At 36.8% G+C, this 16,940-nt stretch overlaps 1 protein-coding gene across 1 annotated transcript; it reads right to left on the bottom strand.

Annotated features, from left to right (window-relative positions):
- Positions 1 to 4,766: 4,766 nt before the first annotated feature.
- On the bottom strand, positions 4,767 to 7,132 carry LOC137726346 (peroxidase 42-like). Its single transcript, XM_068465263.1, has 4 exons — positions 6,837 to 7,132; positions 6,296 to 6,484; positions 5,853 to 6,018; positions 4,767 to 5,544 (listed from the first exon to the last, which is right to left on the bottom strand). Exons 1-4 carry the CDS (start codon positions 7,080 to 7,082, stop codon positions 5,132 to 5,134), a joined length of 1,014 nt encoding a protein of 337 aa, XP_068321364.1. The 5' UTR covers positions 7,083 to 7,132; the 3' UTR covers positions 4,767 to 5,131.
- Positions 7,133 to 16,940: the final 9,808 nt, after the last annotated feature.

The following is a 16,940-nucleotide window of genomic DNA, read 5'->3' as shown; positions in this document are numbered from 1 at the left end:
AAACCTCCGAAGGTAGCATTCTGCCCGAAAGAAGTGAAGAGAATAATTGATTCAGAAGCCCTGCTGCTGAAAAATGCTCAATCCCACACAATGAGGAAGATCATAGTTTTCGCATCACTCGGAATAAGGCACGGCTGTGAAGATATATACGAATTAGACTTCAATCATTTCAGCATTTTAAGGAAGGGAGAACCATTTGTGTCTTCGAAAGATCCCGGGGTAAGGAAATTTAGCGTTATGCTTGCTCTAGTTCTTGTCATTGCACAATTAGTCTTTCAATTCCCTTTCATTGTGACGTTTAACATAAATGATTTCTGTGACATGTTTTTTTATCTTAAATTAATACTAGGAGCATGTTCTGTATGAGAATCCTGGTGTTCGGAGGAAAGTATTTTACGCGAACCAACAGAACCCGACATTATGTCCTGTTAAAATACTCGAAGAAGAGAAGGCTATGCGACCATCGGATTCTAGCTGCCCATCATGGCTATTTCTCTGCATAAAGTATGGCGGAAGAACACGAAATCTTCCCCAAAATGAGTAAGTATTATTGGAGTCATTAACTTTTAACTCAGCGAGGATTTCTGTTTTGCAGCTTAACTTAAAATTTTATCTGCATAAATATGTTTCAGATATGTCAGGCAGCGTATGGGAAGAAACAAGCTGAAGTCTTTCGGGCCACTAATGTGTCGAATGGCAATGCTCGTTCATGTTCGCAGTGGGAGCTTCTTCTTCAAGACCTTGGGCATCACTCTTCTTTTCATGGCTGGTTTTCCTGACGATCTGGTTCAACGAGAAACTAAATACCGGAACCTTGACTTGCTTCAGAAGTATTATAGGTATTTCATTCTAAGATACTACTAGGAAATGAATGTTTATGGAAAAGCTATTTGGATAATTTTGTATCTTCAAAAATTAGTGAATTCTAAAGCAAGACGTGTTTTTCCAGGACGGATGAGGATGCTGAAGGGGAGGAATTATTTCTTCCACATCCTATGACTAGTGATACTGTAAGATCAACTTCCCAGTTCATATATCTGAGCACTTCCTAGTTTCGACTTAACGTTGACAAATATATTCGAGTTTCTGAAGACTGATGTTGTTTTTTTTCAGCAGGCTAGTCCAAGTTCTCAGCAGTTCTGTGGCAAGTCTGGTTCAACAAAAACAAAGGCGAAAAAACAAACTCACCCAAATAGCAAGCCTCACAACATGCAGAGATCTTCATTCCCACAGACTGCACTTTTGAGTTCTGCACCTCCTACACAATTTGGAGGTCATCAGACCTCTATTCTTCACGCTCAAGCAATGGCAACATTCCCGTCTCAGACGCCATTAGATGCTCAACCAATCTCAAACTGTGCAATCGCGAATGCTGGTACGAGTATCTCCTACTCTGGTCAAACCCCGTATCACATTTTTCCACCACAACCGGCAAACACCTTTATGCCTATGGTATATTGGCCTCCCCCAAACACATTTTCTCCGGGACCTTATCAATCTACATATGGGTACCAATCTTTCCCTTCTACCGGAAACTACTTCGTCCATCCACAGCCCTATTACAACCATCCGGCTTGCAGTCCATTGATCCCTAAAATGGTGGAAGCAGCAGGACAAAATGGCGTGGCCTCGGCGGAAGCTGATAGTGGCTACGATTGCAGTTCAAGCAGTATTGAACCAAAGAAGAATTAGCATATCTGTCTTCCTTGTAAATTACCATAACTTGAGTTATCTTATTCTTAATAAAAGAAAGATGCAAAGTGATGCATTTTTGGTCCTCTTCTTCACATCATCCACTAAGTTCACAGTGGAGATATAGTACCTACCATATACAGCACACTTCACTTTAGTCATTGCATCTGCAGCGCGTTTTGCTTCGGGGTAAGGTAGAGGCTTTGTTCAGTTCCTCTATCTTGTCCTTAATACAAGAAAATGAGCCACATTTTCGGATTTCATGACAGATCTCGTCGTCATTTTAACTCAGAACAACCAAGCACCAATATCTTTTGCAGGGCAGGCTTACGAACTTCTGAGCAATCCACCACGAACCAAAGATATATGATTCTCCAAGTAACATCAAGATTTTCACCATCCTTTTTCGGGGCAATGCCGATCACAGCCAGATTTCTCTCTCTTTTACTTGGAAAATCACCCATTTCGGAAAATATCCAAATATGCATGAATTAATCACACAATTACATGTCAATTCGTAAGCTAATTTGAAAAAGTAGGGATCTTCATTAGCATTAAAGTTCAGTACATAACACTAACATAACCAATTCGAAATTCGTAACATTTTGCTAGCAGAGCTAAGCTTGATTTGGGTTGTACTAATACCAACTAATTACTACCATTTCATATATCTAAACTTGTTCACCAAGCAAATTAGTCCCATTTCAGCAACTCTGCCCCAACGGAACTCGATTTCCGGGCTCAAACCAAGTACGTCTGCGAAGGATCAATCTTCTCCTTGGAAACAAAGCACACAAAATCAGGAACCTCCTCAAAACCGTAAGACAACAGCAGAGGTCCTTTCATAACCACGAAGCCCTCGGGCCCTATCGCAACCTGGTAGCCCTCCTTCGTCAGCTGACTCACAGAAATCAAATTCCGCTTCAAACCCGGCACGTGCATCACATTGTGCAGCACCCACCGAGCCCCACTCGGTAACTTGACGCGCACGTCACCTCTCCCAACAATGTCCAATGCTGCATTGTTTGCCAGGTACGCTTTGCCATAGTTGCCGGCGGTGTACTTCTCCATGATCCCCTGGTACGGCGAGCAGTGGAAGGCGGCGCCAGGGGTGGTGATCCACGACTCCAGCGGGGTATCGACGGTCAAAAACAGAGCTTCGTTGATCACTTCGATGGTGTTGGCGGCCCCAACGGTTTGCTTCTTGAGCCTGCAATTCTGGCTGACGTGTCCACATTTGCCGCAGTGCAGGCAAGCGTCCGCCCATTTTCCGAGACCCGAATCCATTGCAGAAGTCCTTGATATTCTCTCTCGCGAAGAAGAAACCCTAACTGCTATTTGATCGGGGCATTTGTCGTTCCCAATTCCAAAGGGTTCGATTTATATGAGTGAACATGTCCATTTGACAATTTTTTCCACCAACATATTTTTTTTGGCTTATTTACATCTACGCCCCATGAAATTCAATTTGAGTCTTAGTTAATCCCTTGAAGCTCGAAATGTGTTGCTTATTCTCTTTTTAGTGATTAACTTCATTTACATCTCTTGAATTTAATTGAGTCTCACTTAACTCTTTTAAAGTTAAATACTTCATTGAAGTCCACATTTTCTCTCTGACTATAGACCTTTGCAACCAAGCGTGCGAGAAATTATTGATTTAAAGGCTACGCTCCTGAAGGCCTTTGAAACTATCTCAAATCGGGTTCCCACGGATGGCATACCCATTTGTATCATCTCAACAGCTCCCTGCCTTAATTCTGCGAAACTCGAATTATGTCTCATATTTTCATTCCCCGTTCAAAGTCCGTTAGCAAATTTGTTAAAGCTGATGATGTGGAATAAATGGGACACATTTTTCTCATTTTAATGTCTTCATTAATATAGAAGTAGGTTAAATAAGTTAGCCATAACAGTGTGACCCTCCTCATATACCCAAATTTGATTCCCTCTTCAAAATTCTTTCTCATGCATCCGGAGTAGGCTTATTGGACGTGAGCATTCACGAATTGGCACCAAAACTCAAACTCAAGTCAAAAGGGCCTTATTAGGGCACGACGGGTGCCCATTTCACAATCTTTTCTTTAGTTTAATGTCTTCATTAGCTAGGTATACAATTAACATGAACCTTGTATCTATTGGCTAAATATGCGACAAGGAATATCAATTGCGGATGAGCAATAGTGCACAAGATAATAATGTATTATATGTGAAAGAGAGAAATTTAGGTAAATTGCTTAATTACAATAATTCTTACACAACTTGTGAGACCTACGTAGAGTCGAGTGAGATCAAAATACATGAGAGTCTCATACTTTTGTAAAAAGTGCTTGATTATAAATGACACTGTCCGTGGACTCAACATCGATCCATATACCCAAGTTGTTTCACATCTAAGAACAAGAGATTTTTTAATGTGTCTGAAATAGGGGGCGGCACATTATATATTATTATACAAGTGGTGAAAAGTTTTTTCTTTAGGTGTCACTTTACTTGTATAATGACATATCACATATGTGTATGTATTTCAAACATACTGAAAAATCTCTCTCTTAAGAATTATCAAACGTGTAACAATCTGTCTCTAGGATTCACATCTAAAGACATTAGGATTAGATCCAATGCCATCTGTTGCCATATGAGCCTTTCATATGCTTTCTTTCCTTTTCTATCATTGCTTGTCTTGTCATTTTCTAATTATTTAAAATCAATAATGCAAAGCTTGTGGAACCATCCTCTAATAGTTTAATTGATCATTGATTCTGAAGTCCCTTTCTTGATACCATCAACCCAACAACCGATATTTAATTAGTCCACTTATCACTTATCTCCTTTATTTGAGACTCTGAATCTTATCCGTGAAAAGAAATATTATCATATCGTAATACTGAGTAACAATGATACTATTACTTTAAACTATATTAAAGAGAGAGTTTGAATCCAATAGATAATAATTTATATGCTACCATTAGAACAATCCACCAGGTCAAATTAGTCGAGCATAACCATACACGAGGCCGCGGGATGGGTTTTGATTATGTAATTAGTTTCACATCATCATGATGTGCAAACGATGCTTAATTTGCAAGCATAAATCATCAATAATCATTGAAATTCATGCATCATAATACATGGTCAAAGTTCAAACCATCCATAAATACACACACATCCCAACATCCATCCATCATGTCCATCTGACCCCAAGAGAAGAAGCCAACAGATACAACGAAACCCTACATAGCAGTGCATCAAGAACAAGGGCAAACATGAACAACAAACCACATGCCCTTTAACCCTAGCACTGACCAACTTCCATAAAAACAAAACATACATCTAGGTAAAAAAAAACACCATCTTATTATCCAGCAACTTGTCGCACACGTTTTCTCCATTAGTTGCATAACTTAAGAAGATAAGTGCTTCTTGGAAAAGCTGCTTTTTTCTAGTCGCGGATCTTGTTGGCAACATTGCACTGCTGTCGGATCTCGCCCTTGTTTCCAGTGAGAGGGTTGTTCTCGGAGAGAATGGTGAAGGCTCTCGAAAACTCCTTGAAGAAGTAGTCTTGGCTCTTGGCCATTTTTTTGACGTAGGGTTTTGTCCTCTTGTCCGTGGCTAGCTGGTGGTCCACCATCATCAAACCCTTGTTGTCCAAGATGTTTCTGTAGTAGTTATTATCGAAGATCATGGGGGTACCACGGTCATTTCTCACGTACTGAACGGCTTTGGGGTCGGGGATAGCATCAGGGCACTTCTTGAGCATGTGAGGGACATGATCAGGGTTGAGCTGAGGGTCAACCTCTGGGTACAACCGGTGCACCAGCTTCACACAGTGTGTTCTTCCAACGCTGTGAGCTCCTGTAATTGGTTACAATAAATAAGACCAAATATTTTAGTGTTTCTGATAATGTTTTATATAAAAATTACTAGAGAACAAAAAACAATTATAACCATGTTTCTCTAAAAAAATTCGTTTGGATCATAGAAGCACTTATAGCACAAGCGATTTATAAAGAAGCACTCTCAACCGAGGCCTAAAAATGCTTTTGGGTTGAAACAACACTTAAAAGTGTTTCCTAAAGAACGATTTTTCTCAGAAAGCACTTAGATTTTTATTTTAACATTTGAAAGCGCTTCTAGTAAAAGCTTTTCTAGAGCATATATACCTAGAAGGGCGACCACACCGGGGGTGTCAATGCCCATGTCAGCAAACTTCTCAAGGACAACGGACATGCTCTCATTGTGGTCAGGAAGGTATTGCTCAAGGATCTCAGCTCTGCTTCTCCTTCCATCTCGTCTTCCAGTTTTAAGAGGAATGAATGGGCCTCCTAGCTGAGAACACGGTAATTAAGTCAAAAATATGGTTTAGTTAAATATTTACTTCAACAGTTTAGCAAAACAACATAAAAAAGGTAAGAAAGTAAATAGATCTGAGTACTAATTCTTCGCAATTTTGACCTTTATATTAAAAAGGTAAATTACTAAATTAGATTTGAGAAAAAAATTTAACCAACTTCAGATCTCTGATTTTACAGAACATAGTTGTGAACCAAAAGTAGATAAAAGCAGAAAGTCAAAGCAAGAGAAATTAGGTATAGAGAAAATATACCCTAACAACACCCTCTCTGGCAGACAATACAAGAATATCTGAGCAGGAAACAACACCAGGGCACTCCCTCTCCAAAGCTTCTTTAATCTCTTCAATGTACCTAAAGTTTCTCATCCCGAAGCTCCTGTCCATCTCCTTCTCAGACAACGATCTCCTTGTTGAGTCCAGCAGCAGAGATGCATCACATGACTGCATAAAGAAAACACTTGGTTAATAATTTCACTAGTAGAAACACAGAGCAAATTACGGGAGTTATTGTGGCGGCATCTCAAGAAGGGGCTAAAAGTTCTTTCAAGTGCTTTTTCCAAGAAGTACTTGGATTTTCTGAGAAAAATTAGGACATGTTTACAATAAAAGCACTTCTAGCATAAGCACTTTCAAGCTAAACATTGCCTACAAAAAGAGTCTCAAACGAGTCTTAAAACACCTAACAGTGTGTTAGTACGTGGCTTGACATAAACGACAGAGTCATTTATGGTGTAGATAAGTTTCTCCGGCAGATAATTACGAAAAAAAGTGACTCATATGAATGAATGTATACCTGGACAGCACAGTCATGAAAGATGTTTCTGAGCCAAGAGAAGGCGGTGTTCTTGTGGCGCTTGTAGAGAAGCTTGACTTGTTCTCTGATGACCTCTTCAGCCTGAGGACACGTGTCCCTGTAGAAGTCCATGACAAGACCTGGATCCTGCTCATTGCTCTCAGCAAGGTAAGAAACTGCTGAGAGAGAAAGCAAAGCAAAGAAGAACAAGAGAGTTCTGGTGGAAGAAGAAGAAGAAGAAGCCATGGTTTTCTGCTTCTGCTTATGCTGGTGGTGATATCAGTAAAGTTCACTGAGCTGAGAGGCTCTTTAAATAAAAGGAGAGATGGACAAATGGTATTAAAATATGCGACACTTGTTGCTATTTGGGGCAATTGCATGTGGTGCTTTTGACCACCTCTTGTCTTCACTGCTCTAAATAACTACCAGACTTGAGCTTTAATTCTCTCAATTTGTGCTCAAATTTGTCACTTTGTAATCAGAAATTTTACGATGCACCGACTGAACTGGATGCTTTTTTAACAAACAAAAGTATTTAAACTATAGATCTTTAAGATCATCTTCAAAGTGGATGTCAAAATATTCACATAAGTTATAACAGTAATAAAAGACTATATTAATATTCTTCAACCGAAATGTCAATTCTTATATGGCGCTAACATGGATTGACAGCAAAGATTGTTGTCAAATTTGACAACAACTTCAAATATTTTTTTTTATTAATTTTTTTATGGGAAACGCTGAAACCGAAGGCAAACGAAGAAGGTATCCGGATCTTACAGTCCAGATTCTTACGGATCAACAAGAAAAGCAGCAGCCCCGCTGCAAACTACTCGTTATTTTTTTTGGTGAGTTGAACTTGAAAAGAACCACTAGAATGTAACACTAATAAGAAACGTTAGATTTTAAAAGGCGTTAGCAAGTAGGTGCATAGAGCCTAGGAGTCTAGGCATGGGCTAGGCGTTTTTAAAAATTTTAATTAAATTTATTATATAATATAAATATTGTCTATTTATATTTAAAAAATACATAATTGTATTAAAATATATATATTGTAATATAAAATGAATGGTCATTTTAGTATTTAACAAGTTTGACAATTTATTGAAAAAAATAAAATACAAAATAAATTTTATCTATTTTATGCCTAATTGGATGTCTAGTCAAGTTTAATTGTTATTTCTTAATTTTCAAAGATATAAAGGTTAATCAAAACGGGTCTAAATGAGAATTTTTAAAGCAATCATAACACAAAGTTAATAATATAAAAATTGCGTGACACCTAAGTCAAGCAAAGCTTATACGGTCCCTGCCAGTGACAAGGCTACCGACACTCTCACTCGCAATGAACAGTACTCGTGTCTGTAATAATACATGCCCTAAAGATGGGTTGGTGGAGCCCCAAGAGTAATGACAGTGTCTCACAGATTAATTATCTTCTTAAACTAATTAAGTATGGATCTCGAGCTGTTAAAGATGATTAAAGATGATTAACCACATGTTTATTAATTAATAAGATAAAGAATCCTAATACCATGACTTTATGACCAAATATCTCGAGATCTACATGGAGCATTGATTATCAGATTCCCCGCAGACGGAAAAAAAATATTATCCGTCTCATCTGTATATTTTATAGAAAAATGTTAAGAAAATTTTTCAAAAATAGGACTCTCGGATTTTTTACTGTTTCATATTTTTGGCACGATTTATGTGCCAACATTATAAAGCATTGTGTTAAAAACATGAAGCAGCAAAAAGTCATATTTGAAAAAATCTACTTAGTATTTCTCTATTTCATATCATATAGAAATGAATCGTGTACGAAATCCACAAATCAAGTCACGTTGAGTGAGAGTTTTTCAATATGTCATGAACACGGTCTAGTACACTAAATGCAATAATACAATTGGTTGCACATAATTTTTTTTTTTTAACTAATTATATTATAACACTTGATCTATTAGACCGTTTTCTTAATATGTTGGAAATGTACTCATTTCTTGTATGCGGGAGTATAATGCTTATAATTGGACACTCTATCTTTGACGTAAAAAATGTTAAAATCAGTCGCAGATGGCAACATGCGTGCTATATGACCGCAGATTAAATGGAATCTCCAAGCAACATATCTAGATCATAGAATGCATCATCTTTTTTTTTTTTTTAATTAAATCCCATTGCTGAATTTCCTCATTCCAAAACATATTTTTATTGACTGTTTCAAGTCCTACAAAATGTTGCCCTACGTTGACAATTTGACAATTATAGGTGAGCTTCCTTAATACACAAATCAGCTGGATTTCCAATTTTATGTCCAATCTGTATTTAGAAACTAGAAGAGGGAACCGCATGACATTGTGATGGCCACCCGGCTTAAGACGCTATTAAACAGTCGTACTGTTTTATGTCTTGAGCCAGACAATCATGCGATCATGTCATTCGGTCCTATAAATTTTACGGAATGACCACGCGGCTGTCCAGTTGAAGACAGTATTCATGGGATGAGAAGACCAAAAGCAAGCGGTGAGAGTGTCTTTTTGGCCGGATGATCACGCAATTCTGTTATCCGAATGTTCAAAATTCTGTATCGGATGAAGTTTAAATACAATGAAATACAAATGCAATTCAATTTTTCATTGACAAAATTTTATATAGTTCAATCTTCAGAAACAAATAGAAAAATTCAAAACAAAACTCGGATATTATCAAGCAGGCCAAAAATGTGGATCTTGAAGTGAATGCCCTAACAGTGGTGACCCAGCTACGCTCACTTGTTGGAATGAGACCGAGACAGACCCGATCAGCCACTCCCTGTGAGAAGACAATCATGTTATAGCAACCACGTCGGAACCTTGTCTTTGACAAAGTGCCTAACTTGCATAGTATAATACAAAAAGTGAATGCACAAGTTGAATGATATTTATATCCGGTTATCTCCTTCAAGAACAATGCATCGATCACCAACTGAATTCGCTTGAACATTTTGTCACAATCATAAACTAGTTTTGCGTTGGCCCTGGTCAACCAACATCATCGCTTAGAAACAGCATACATGAAGACAACTTGAAGGGGGAAAAACAACATCAGCAGCAATAGACTGACAATTTCTATGTCCTATATACTTTAAGATTTGACAAATCTTGAAGAAATTTGCAACTGGGGGGCCAAGAAACAGACTGTATATTCTATTCACGAGTGAGATGTACCTGACAAGAAATGGCAGAACAAAATTTCCAATATCAGCAAACAAATCTACAACAATCTCATGTCTGCAATTCAGGGAGGCCATGCGGAGCTTCTCAGAATGGTTTCCCCAGGAGAACATACATTATCTCCTACAAGAATCTCCTAAGTACTGTCCCTTGTAGCCGTTGATGCAACTTGGCCCCGTTGAAATAGATTCAAGTCTTGAACATATACAACTGATAGTCGCATGAACAATGAGTCGATCAAATAACCACTCATGAACATGAGTAAATCAAATAACTCAACCTTCTAAGGGTTTATGTACATCACTTACTTGGCGTGCAAGGGGATGAGCGTTAAGTCATTTGGAAATAACATGCCAAAGCTCCATCCCTAGTGAGTCTCGTATTGGATCCTTGAATGATGGTGCCAGAAGGACAACTATATCTCCAAGACGCTCCAATCTAAAAAAGACAAATACATTCAATATCATACATGGTCATTGAATCTACTAACCAGCAAATTAGTGCATCCCTCATCTATAGGTTTTAATTGAAAATGTGATAGGTAACAAATCTTCTATAATAGGCTTAGTTTAAAAAGAAATGTGTTTACATGCTTGCACAAGAGCAAAAACACAAACACAAACCTTGCTGGTAGCTTCTCTAAGAGTTATGCAGGCAGTTCTTTCTCCTTTATCAGCAAGCCCGCAACTTCATTGATTACTTTCGAGGGAGATTTGGCAGCTCTCTTGACTTCAACTGCCAGCTTAGTGGTACCAAATTCCTTTACAATGTCCAAGGCTTTTGAATAGTTCACCTCAGTAAACGAGAATTCTTCTCATATAACTGGTTTAACAAAGTGATCAGTCTGTCCTTCAGATAAATCTGTCAAAGGACACTCGTTTTCTTTAAACACACTTGAAAATTTTTCGTTCACAGGAAAACAAAAATGTGAGCCACCTTTCCTGGAGTACACCTTCCTTTCAAGATCTAACCATCCAAACTTCTTCAATGGTGATCTGGAAGAGGATATATACATGCAAAGCCTCTAGGAATTGTAGAAGAGGGGAAGGAAGACTTAGTTTGCAAGCTAAAAATCAATATATGTTCTGGAGCAAGCATCGAGGCAATGATTTATGAAGTTTGATCAAAAGGTAACTGACATTGGCTTCATTGAGAATAAAGATGATGACTGCATCTATTTTAAGAATGTTGGTTCGAAATTTTTTTTTTTTCATTCTATATGGGGATGACATACTCCTTGCAAGCAATGATTTAAATCTGTAGCTGGAAACCAAATTATTGTTATCATGAGCCTTTGACATGAAAGACTTAGGGGAAGCCTCCCTTGTACTTGGCATTGAGACCATCAAGGACAGATTAAGAAATTTGTTGGGAATTTCACAAAGGTCATACATTGAAAAGGTGTTAAAAATCTTCAAAATGGAGTGTTGTTCAGGTGGTGAAGTCCCAATGAGAAAGGGTGATAAGCTAAACAAGACAGTGCCCTAGAAATGGGTTGGAGATGCAAAGCAAGCTGAGTAAACCCTATATATCGTTGGTGGGAAGCTTGATGTATGCCCAAGTATGAACGAGACCAGACTTCTCCTTTTCTATAAGTGTGCTTGGCAGGTTTCAATCAAACACATGAGAGCAATATTGGGTGACTGCCAAGAAGGTGAGGAGATACTTACAGAGAACAAAATCCTACATGCTCACGTACAGAAAGTCTGAAGAACTGGAGGTTATAAGGTATTCAGACTCGGATTTTGCAGGTGTGTTGATGATGGGAGGTCCACGAGTACATTGTTGTTTTTTAGGCCACACAAAAGGCATTATGGATCAAAGATATAGTCACTCTAATGGGAATTTAAACATTATCTCAAGGCCTATAGTGATTTAGTGTGATAACAAGACAGCTGTGTTCATCTCCACAAACAAGCAATCTTCTGCCAATCATTTGACGGACATCAAGTATCGTTTTGTCAGAGAAGATGTAAAGAAAGGGCTGGTGGTGATTGAAAATGTTGATACCAATTCCATGATTGCAGACCCGCTTACAAAGCCATTGCCAGTTGCAGTGGTCAAGAAGAAGAAGCATGTTGCGGATGGAAGTTCTAGAATCATTCGATTCAGCATAGTTGTGGCCCTTGTGGGAGTAAAGTTTAATTTATTCTTAGTTTACCTTATAGCTATTTCTGCAAATAAATGTGAGAAACTTGTTAAATCTGGATTCCATGTGTTGATTTAACATGTTAGGGCTTTATACATTGTATTTTCCTGTCACGTTTTTCACTTATTTAAAAATTTCATGTTTTTCAAGTTAAAAGCATCTGTATATTACATAAACGATCACCAGAATCCAACATATACTGGTAGAATTCGTAACCTGAATAACACTCCAACATAACAAATCTATTCCGGTCATTAAGTCAAGCATAATACAAGTGCATCCAGTTTATTACTCCGTCATTTATCGATTGAGCCATTCAAGCTTGGCCCTATCATCTTCCAAACCAGAAAATCTCTTTCTCTTCTCATGCGATGTAAATAACCCTTTGGCAAACCACCACAACTCGCTCAAGGGCTCTACCTCAGGTAAAGATTCAAGTGCCTCCATCACTTTAGGAACATCTGATGCATGAAACCTACTCCGACGTACCTTAGAAAGTTTGGAGGGATCAACTTCTTCTTTCTTAGCTTCCTTAGATCTGCGTCGTCTTATCCTTTTCTTCATCCCAGATGGACTTGACAAACATTTAGAGGCAAGTACACCAGATGGGCAATTCAACAAGAGGGTCAGTTTAGAAACATGTTATGTGCTTCACCCATATACCAGAAAGATAGAAAGAAAAAAAAAACTACCAGATTTGGTGAAAACTTAGACTTGAACAGTAACAAATGAACAAAAAGCATACAGGCAAACTTAGAGCAACAAGCATTTTGATCCAAGTCCAAAAAACTCAGCTGTTTTCGGATCAAGTCCAGTTTTATTTAATTTGTTATTATACTTGTTTTACCCCTCAGAGTAAAAATAAAAATAGATTTAAATTTTTAAATTTTAAATGCCTTTATCTACCCACCTTCCAATCAAAACATTTTATAAATTCATATACAACAAATATGATAAGTTAATCAAAAATTAAAAATTGTGGGAAGTAAGAAACCTGTGACATTAATATAAGTAATCTATAATATAGGTATATTATAAAGAAGAAAAACATGTAAGGTAGAGCATAAACAAAGACCTATAATATAGGTAGATAAATAAAAGTATTGTCTACCTCCCTATATACCTGTTATATAGGAAGAGAAATACTTTATATCGAGAAAGCACCAACGAAACCATGAGCAAAAAACTAAGATACAAGTTGATAAACATTTAATTTGAGATAAATTATCAAAAACATGTGATATAGGCAGATAAAATACTATTAATGTACAAGGTAGATTGATATTCAGGTAGATAAACACCTATGATAATATGATTTGAGTTTCCCTCAGAAAAGTCGTAGCGCAACAACCTGTAACTCATGTTGAAACAACTGTACTGTAGCCTGCCATGCTGCAATAGCTTTAGCATAAAAGGGGAGGATACTCCCCTTGATGCCCAACTGCAGAAGCAATAAACATCCCCTTCTCATCCCTCATAATCACCCCAAAACCACCCAACCTATAATTCTTACGAGAGATTTTTAAGTTATTAATGGATTAGTTCAAATCCTATAACTAAGGAATCTGTTGAACTATTAATCCTAAAATTAAGGGATTATGTGCATTTACATATTTATAATAACTTATAATCATAGGGGTATATTGGTATGAAAATGTAAATATGTGATTCTTGAATGATGGTGCCGGAAGACAAATACATTCAATGTCATACATGGTCATTGAATCTACTAACCAGCAAATTCTAGTGCATCCCTTATCTATAGGTTTTAATTGAAAATGTGATAGGTAACAAATCTTCTATAATAGGCTTAGGTTAAAAAGAAAATGTGTTTACATGCTTTCACAAGAGCAAAAACACAAACACAAACCTTGCTGGTAGCTTCTCTAAGAGGTATGCAGGCAGTTCTTTCTCCTTTATCAGCAAGCCCGCAACTTCATTGATTACTTTCGAGGTAGATTTGGCAGCTCTCTTCACTTCAACTGCCAGCTTAGTGGCACCAAACTCCTTTACAATTTCCAAGGCTTTTGAATAGTTCACCTCAGTAAACGAGAATTCTTCTCATATAATTGGTTTAACAAAGTGATCAGTCTGTCCTTCAGATAAATCTGTCAAAGGACACTTCTTTTCTTTAAACACACTTGAAAATTTTTCATTCACAGGAAAACAAAAATGTGAGCCGCCTTTCCTGGAGTACACCTTCCTTTCAAGATCTAACCATCCAAACTTCTTCAATTGTGCATAGATTAGAAGATTGGTGAAGTTTAGTAATACGGTATAATAATATTTGGTTTTAATAGCCTGTTTGGCCACCATCTAAATAGAGTTAACCCCCAACCCTAGCCCTATCCTCTTTTGAGCTGGTGGTCTGTGTCAATATATATTTGTAAAATCCGTATGCGGACGTGGGAAGTGGTGACCAAAACAATGATGCCCTGAGATCCGTTTGCTACTCGATCGATACATATGTATGTATAGAACATTTGTGATAACTAACATATGGTCCTATCCTAAAGCTAAAAGTATCTGCTAATCAAGGGTTAATATAAATTATTGAGGCAAAACTTCATTTTACGACACAAGATAACAGTCTCGCTCATTGATGGATTCATGCTTCCAACATTGGGGTCTCAATATAAAAAGAAAAAAAGATAAAATTAACATTGAAATATTCGGTATCGGTGTAAGACCATGATTTTCATCTATAATATTGTTCCATACTTTAATTTCTACACATATTTATTAATGAAACTACGACATATCAATTAACAAAGAAGGGAAATATATACAAATTAACAACCAACAAATGGTTTATTTATAATATACCCTACTCATCTTTCTTAATGATAAAAAGAGTACAAAATTGTCACACGTTCCAAATTTAATCAAATTTAATTTTTTAACATTAGAAAGTTACGAAAGTACTTTTGACTGGAAATCTTATGTTAATGTCCTAATGTGAACATTTGAGTCATTGTTACACTTTGCTCTCTTTCTCGTCTTTTTAAATAATATGTATGTGTTCTCATGAATATATAAGCGCGAACAATGCATAAATCAAATGATTTTGATAGCAACAAATACAATACAAAATCACTGATTGACCTCTTCGTATACACCCCCCCCCCTCTCTCTCTCTCTCTCATTCAACAAAAGTATCCATCATCCTCTTTTCAAAATTGCAATTACATAACTAAAAATAATATATAAATAAAAACAAAAAATATGAACCAAATATTGACAAAGGAAACTAAAATTTAAAATAATATATAATTAAAACTATTATCTGTCTTGTTCTACGAGGACCCTACCCCTTCAACTTGTGCAACGACAAGGTATGAATTCTAGTTAGTCTCTTTCTGGATCAAACCAACGTGATTTTATGTTTTCTCTTGGTCTAGCTCACCTATGATTTTGCTGCATTCGGTCATTTGTTGGATCATTTCTCAGTTCACTTAATAACCCATGTTTTGGTTTGATCAGTTTTTGTGATTAGTTATTGATTCTGATTCATATTTTTCTCAGAACAACTGTGATTCTATCCACAAAATTCTTATAGAATCATGATATATGTCGCTATGGCATTTGTTAAAAATCTATCCATAAAAATTGTATTTTCGAATACTAACACGTGGCGTGATGAGATTGGTTAAATATCCTATCGGGACTTGAAAATAAAATTATCTTTGAGTTGCTCTTGTAATACATCATATCTCCCATTACACGTTTAACCCTATCATACATGCATCTAGAGGTGGCAAATCAATCCATTGGATTGTTAATGAGTACTAGTTAAGATCCGTTTAATTTGATATTATCATAATATAGATGTGAAATTGGTAATGATGATGATAGTGTAAGGTAAAATCAAACTATATAGATCTTAATGGACACTCGTTAACAACTTAATGGGTCGATTTGCCACCTCCACGGCATCTGTATCATTTGTTTCGAGGTTAAATTGGAAACACGAATTAGTTCGTGTCTGGCCTACAACTGCAAGATGACACGTTTAAGGAGGCATTTGATTGAGAGACCGTCATCCCAAACCTTCTTGTTGTTCCCATTTTAACCCTCCCACTCCAAGCACTAAATATCATATTTATTAGTATTAAATCTGTTATTCATTCGCTATTTTCTTTTTTAAGAAGACATTATTCATTATTCGTGAGTGAACTAAGTAATGAATATATCAACCACATTTTATTACAATGACTTATATCTAAAAGTTATATGTACTCGTCAGAGTTGGCGTTATTTGTTGTCAAAAAGTGTTCTCGTGATCATTATATTCAAGGCTGTGTGCATAGATGTTTTCATCAAGAATGAAGTTTCTTTGGCTTTGAAATATCATGTCAATCCTCAAGTTTTTGTGGAGATGATTTCAAGACTTAAATATGTTCCTTTACTTATCATTGGACTTCTCTCATCCTCAAATCCACCGTAGGTGTAAGTTAGTTTGGTCAAGTTAGTATTTTACTTTATATTAAAGTTTTTTGGGATAAAGAGCATCTCAAATGTTATCTCAAAAATCTTCTTTAACAATTTTAATTTATAATAAAACCGCTATGTCTCATCTCAAAAGAACAAATTATTGAACGTCAAAATTTGTCAAATTTGGTGTTGTATTAGATAAACCGTAATATTCTTCGGTGTAATTAGGATTGATTAATGAATTTGATAAGTTAAAAAAACAAGGTCTTTTCGACAGCACGGCTACAGTCCCGCCTAATTTGCCAA

The sequence above is a fragment of the Pyrus communis genome, chromosome 2, assembly GCF_963583255.1.
Source record: "Pyrus communis chromosome 2, drPyrComm1.1, whole genome shotgun sequence".
In the NCBI taxonomy this organism is placed as follows: Eukaryota; Viridiplantae; Streptophyta; class Magnoliopsida; order Rosales; family Rosaceae; genus Pyrus; species Pyrus communis.
The sequence above is the reverse complement of the archived record's forward strand: the minus strand, read 5'-3'. Positions and strand labels throughout refer to the sequence as shown.

What these genes read in the sequence shown, in the direction of transcription:
- LOC137726346 (XM_068465263.1), bottom strand. Translation starts at nt 7,082, where the DNA reads ATGGCTTCTTCTTCTTCTTCTTCCACCAGAACTCTCTTGTTCTTCTTT. An exon ending in CCAGAGAGGGTGTTGTTAGG is followed by an intron (nt 6,019 to 6,295) that starts GTATATTTTCTC and finishes CCGTGTTCTCAG; the next exon opens with CTAGGAGGCCCATTCATTCC. An exon ending in CGGTGTGGTCGCCCTTCTAG is followed by an intron (nt 5,545 to 5,852) that starts GTATATATGCTC and finishes AACCAATTACAG; the next exon opens with GAGCTCACAGCGTTGGAAGA.